Source organism: Rhinolophus sinicus, linkage group LG09 (genome assembly GCF_036562045.2).
Source record: "Rhinolophus sinicus isolate RSC01 linkage group LG09, ASM3656204v1, whole genome shotgun sequence".
Classification (NCBI taxonomy): Eukaryota; Metazoa; Chordata; class Mammalia; order Chiroptera; family Rhinolophidae; genus Rhinolophus; species Rhinolophus sinicus.
The window spans coordinates 96,074,703-96,078,005 of record NC_133758.1 but is presented as its reverse complement, the minus strand read 5'-3'; the positions used below and the strand labels follow the sequence as shown (position 1 = coordinate 96,078,005).

General features: G+C 37.5%; 1 protein-coding gene across 1 annotated transcript; it reads left to right on the top strand.

Moving 5' to 3' along the window:
• Positions 1-1,991: 1,991 nt before the first annotated feature.
• Positions 1,992-2,948, top strand: PRPS1L1 (phosphoribosyl pyrophosphate synthetase 1 like 1). Its single transcript, XM_019726656.2, has one exon. The coding sequence runs from the start codon at positions 1,992-1,994 to the stop codon at positions 2,946-2,948; it is 957 nt and encodes a 318-aa protein (XP_019582215.2).
• The last annotated feature ends 355 nt before the right edge of the window (positions 2,949-3,303 follow it).

Sequence of the window (3,303 nt, the reverse complement as noted above, 5' to 3'; positions counted from 1 at the left end):
TTTTTCTAACAAAGTAATGTGTTCACAGACATTGCCAAATCTTACCATTCCTTACCCCATTCATAAGCTTATCCTATCCATGAACCCAACCCAGTGGAGAAACTCAAAAGTGGGGTGAGAAAATATATTCAAAAAATTATTTAATAATTTCAAAATATGAAAAAGTGATGATTTCGTTTTAGGCTAAATCAAAATACCACAGAAACAAATGTCAGTCTCACAATTAGCTGAATAAGAATGTATGATCTATATCTAACACCTCCATTATTTTTATGACACAGTTTGTTGGTGAAATTCTTGGTATCTGCGGTCCCTTTCACTTCTTGCCGCATTGCACTTGTCCCAATGCACTTTGGAAGCTGTATGCTTAAAATGTTCTAACAAATACTATTACCATATGTATTTTGTCAGTCTTTTTTAAATTATAAAAATAATGAAAGTTCAAATACTATATTAATAGATGGCCATAAAACGTGACAGTCCTCCTTCATTCCCAACTCCCACCAACCTATTTCCCTCTCCAAAGATAATCATAATAAAGATGATTAGATGCTTTAACTATTATCTAATTTTTAAATACATAAATATCATATTGTGCATATTTTTGTGACTGAGTTTTTACATTTAAAAATATCTTGGAGACATTTCCATACCACTACACATAAATCAATCTCTTTAATGGCTCCTTGTGTAGGTACAATATCTTATTTGATAATTGGCCTACTGATGGACATTTGTTGGTGGTTAGGTTTCCATATTTTTTATTTTATGAGCAATTCTAGAGAGGTTACTATTTCTCATTCACCATCTTTTATTTACTTATTTATTTGGTTTTCATATACTTTTTGTTCTCTTGAGAAGCATAAGATTAGTTCCTGCTTATTTTTTTTCTTGATCACAAAAAAATTGACAGTTCATAATACTTGTAGTCTCTTTACAAGCACTAGTATTGGTATTGCAGGGGTAAAAAATGGAAATATAGTATTGCGATTATTTAAAACTTTTCCTTAAAAATGTAGAGTTAAAATTATTTGCATTTAAAAATAAATTGTCATTCACCATCTTATACCCTGTAAGTGGTACAACACCCGACACATAGAACACCTCAGGAAATATTGACTGAGTAAATAAATACAGCAATAAATGCCACTATCGATATATTTTTGAGGTACTTGTGAATATTTTTATGAAATATTTTCCTAGAAGTAAACACATTGAGTCAAAAGTTATGTGCAAAAATTTCCCTTGCAAAATCTATATATTTACACATTCTATTAAAATAGAAATTATCTAGCTTATAATTTTAACTGATATGTGAAAATAATTAGCATTTTCTTGATTACTAGCATTTTTCATATAATAATTACTACTTATTTTTTCCTGTGAATTGCCTATTTATACCATTTTCAAACTTTTAAATTTGATTCCCTTTTCTCACTCAATTGGAAGAACTCTAAAATATATTTTAGACACGTTTTCCAGTTTGTAACTTTCCTTTTAAACTTACGGTTTTTGCGCTGTAGAAGTTTTATATATATGTATTTTTTACTTATTGTATTTATTGGAGTGACACTGGTTAGTAAAATTAAATAGGTTTCAAGTGTACATTTCTATAATACCTCATCTATATTTTGCATTGTGTGTTCACCACCCAGAGTCAGTTCTCCTTCCATCACCATATATTTTTATGTATCCAAATTTATTTATAAAGCCCTGGGAAACTAATACAGGAACTAATAGGAGAAAAATAATCCATGAACTGAAGACTTGATTCTTTAGTTTAAAACTGTGAAGTGGGTGCAAAGCAGGATTTTTCTTTTTTCTTCTTGTTTTTTTAAGACTCAAGGGCAGTTTAGAGCTGCGCACAGCGGGAAGGGACAGTAACCGCCAGTGACAACAACGAGAAGCCGTTACAGTCTGGTCTGATGTCATTCCAATAGCGGTGGCAGCGGTGACTGCTGGACCAAGAGTGCCCAGGGTAGTTGACCAAAATGCCAAATATCAAAATCTTCAGCGGCAGCTCCCACCAGGACTTATCCCAGAAAATTGCTGACCACCTGAGCCTGGAGCTGGGCAAGGTGGTGAGCAAGAAATTCAGCAACCAGGAGACCTGCGTGGAAATTGGCGAGAGTGTGTGTGGGGAGGATGTCTACATCGTGCAGAGTGGTTGTGGCGAAATCAACGACAATCTAATGGAGCTTTTGATCATGATCAATGCCTGCAAGATTGCGTCAGCCAGCCGGGTGACCGCGGTCATCCCGTGTTTCCCTTATGCCCGGCAGGACAAGAAGGATAAGAGCCGGGCCCCAATCTCTGCCAAGCTTGTTGCAAATATGCTGTCGATAGCAGGCGCGGATCATATCATCACCATGGACCTACACGCTTCTCAAATTCAGGGCTTTTTTGATATTCCAGTAGATAATTTGTATGCAGAGACGGCTGTCCTGAAATGGATAAAAGAAAATATCTCTGAATGGAAGAACTGCACTATTGTCTCACCGGATGCTGGGGGAGCGAAGAGAGTGACCTCCATTGCGGACTGGTTGAATGTGGACTTTGCCCTGATTCACAAAGAGCGGAAGAAGGCCAATGAAGTGGACCGCATGGTGCTGGTGGGAGACGTGAAGGACCGTGTGGCCATCCTTGTGGATGACATGGCTGACACTTGTGGTACAATCTGCCATGCAGCCGACAAAGTTCTCTCAGCTGGAGCCACCAGAGTTTATGCGATCTTGACCCATGGAATCTTTTCTGGCCCAGCCATTACTGTCATCAACAGTGCACGCTTTGAAGCTGTAGTGGTCACCAACACCATACCTCAGGAGGAGAACATGAAGCTTTGCTCCAAAATACAAGTGATCGACATCTCCATGATCCTTGCGGAAGCCATCAGGAGAACTCACAATGGGGAATCTGTTTCCTACCTGTTCATCCATGTCCCTTTATGAGAGAATAACTTTGGTGTTGTTCTATTTTAAAATAAAATAAGACACAAATATAACCTGCCTGTTGTTTTCCTTTGGTATTTGATGAAAAGTTCACCTGAAGACCCAGTTTGCTCCAGTGTGACTTTCTACATCCACATCAGGTATATTAGAGTTCACCTTAAATTGGGGAAAGACAGATTGAGAAATAACTACTGAGATTTCCTATCTGGGTTGCCTCATTCTGGCTTCTTCAATGATTTTGTGAGCCTTGAAGCGTTAACTACGGGTCAGCTGCTCATTTCAGACTTTGAGGGTGTTGTATGGTGTTTGAAAGTGACTGGGGAAGCTTAGACTACTTCACATGTGAATGCCTCAG

Coding starts and splice junctions, on each gene's coding strand:
- PRPS1L1 (XM_019726656.2), top strand. CDS start 1,992: ATGCCAAATATCAAAATCTTCAGCGGCAGCTCCCACCAGGACTTATCC.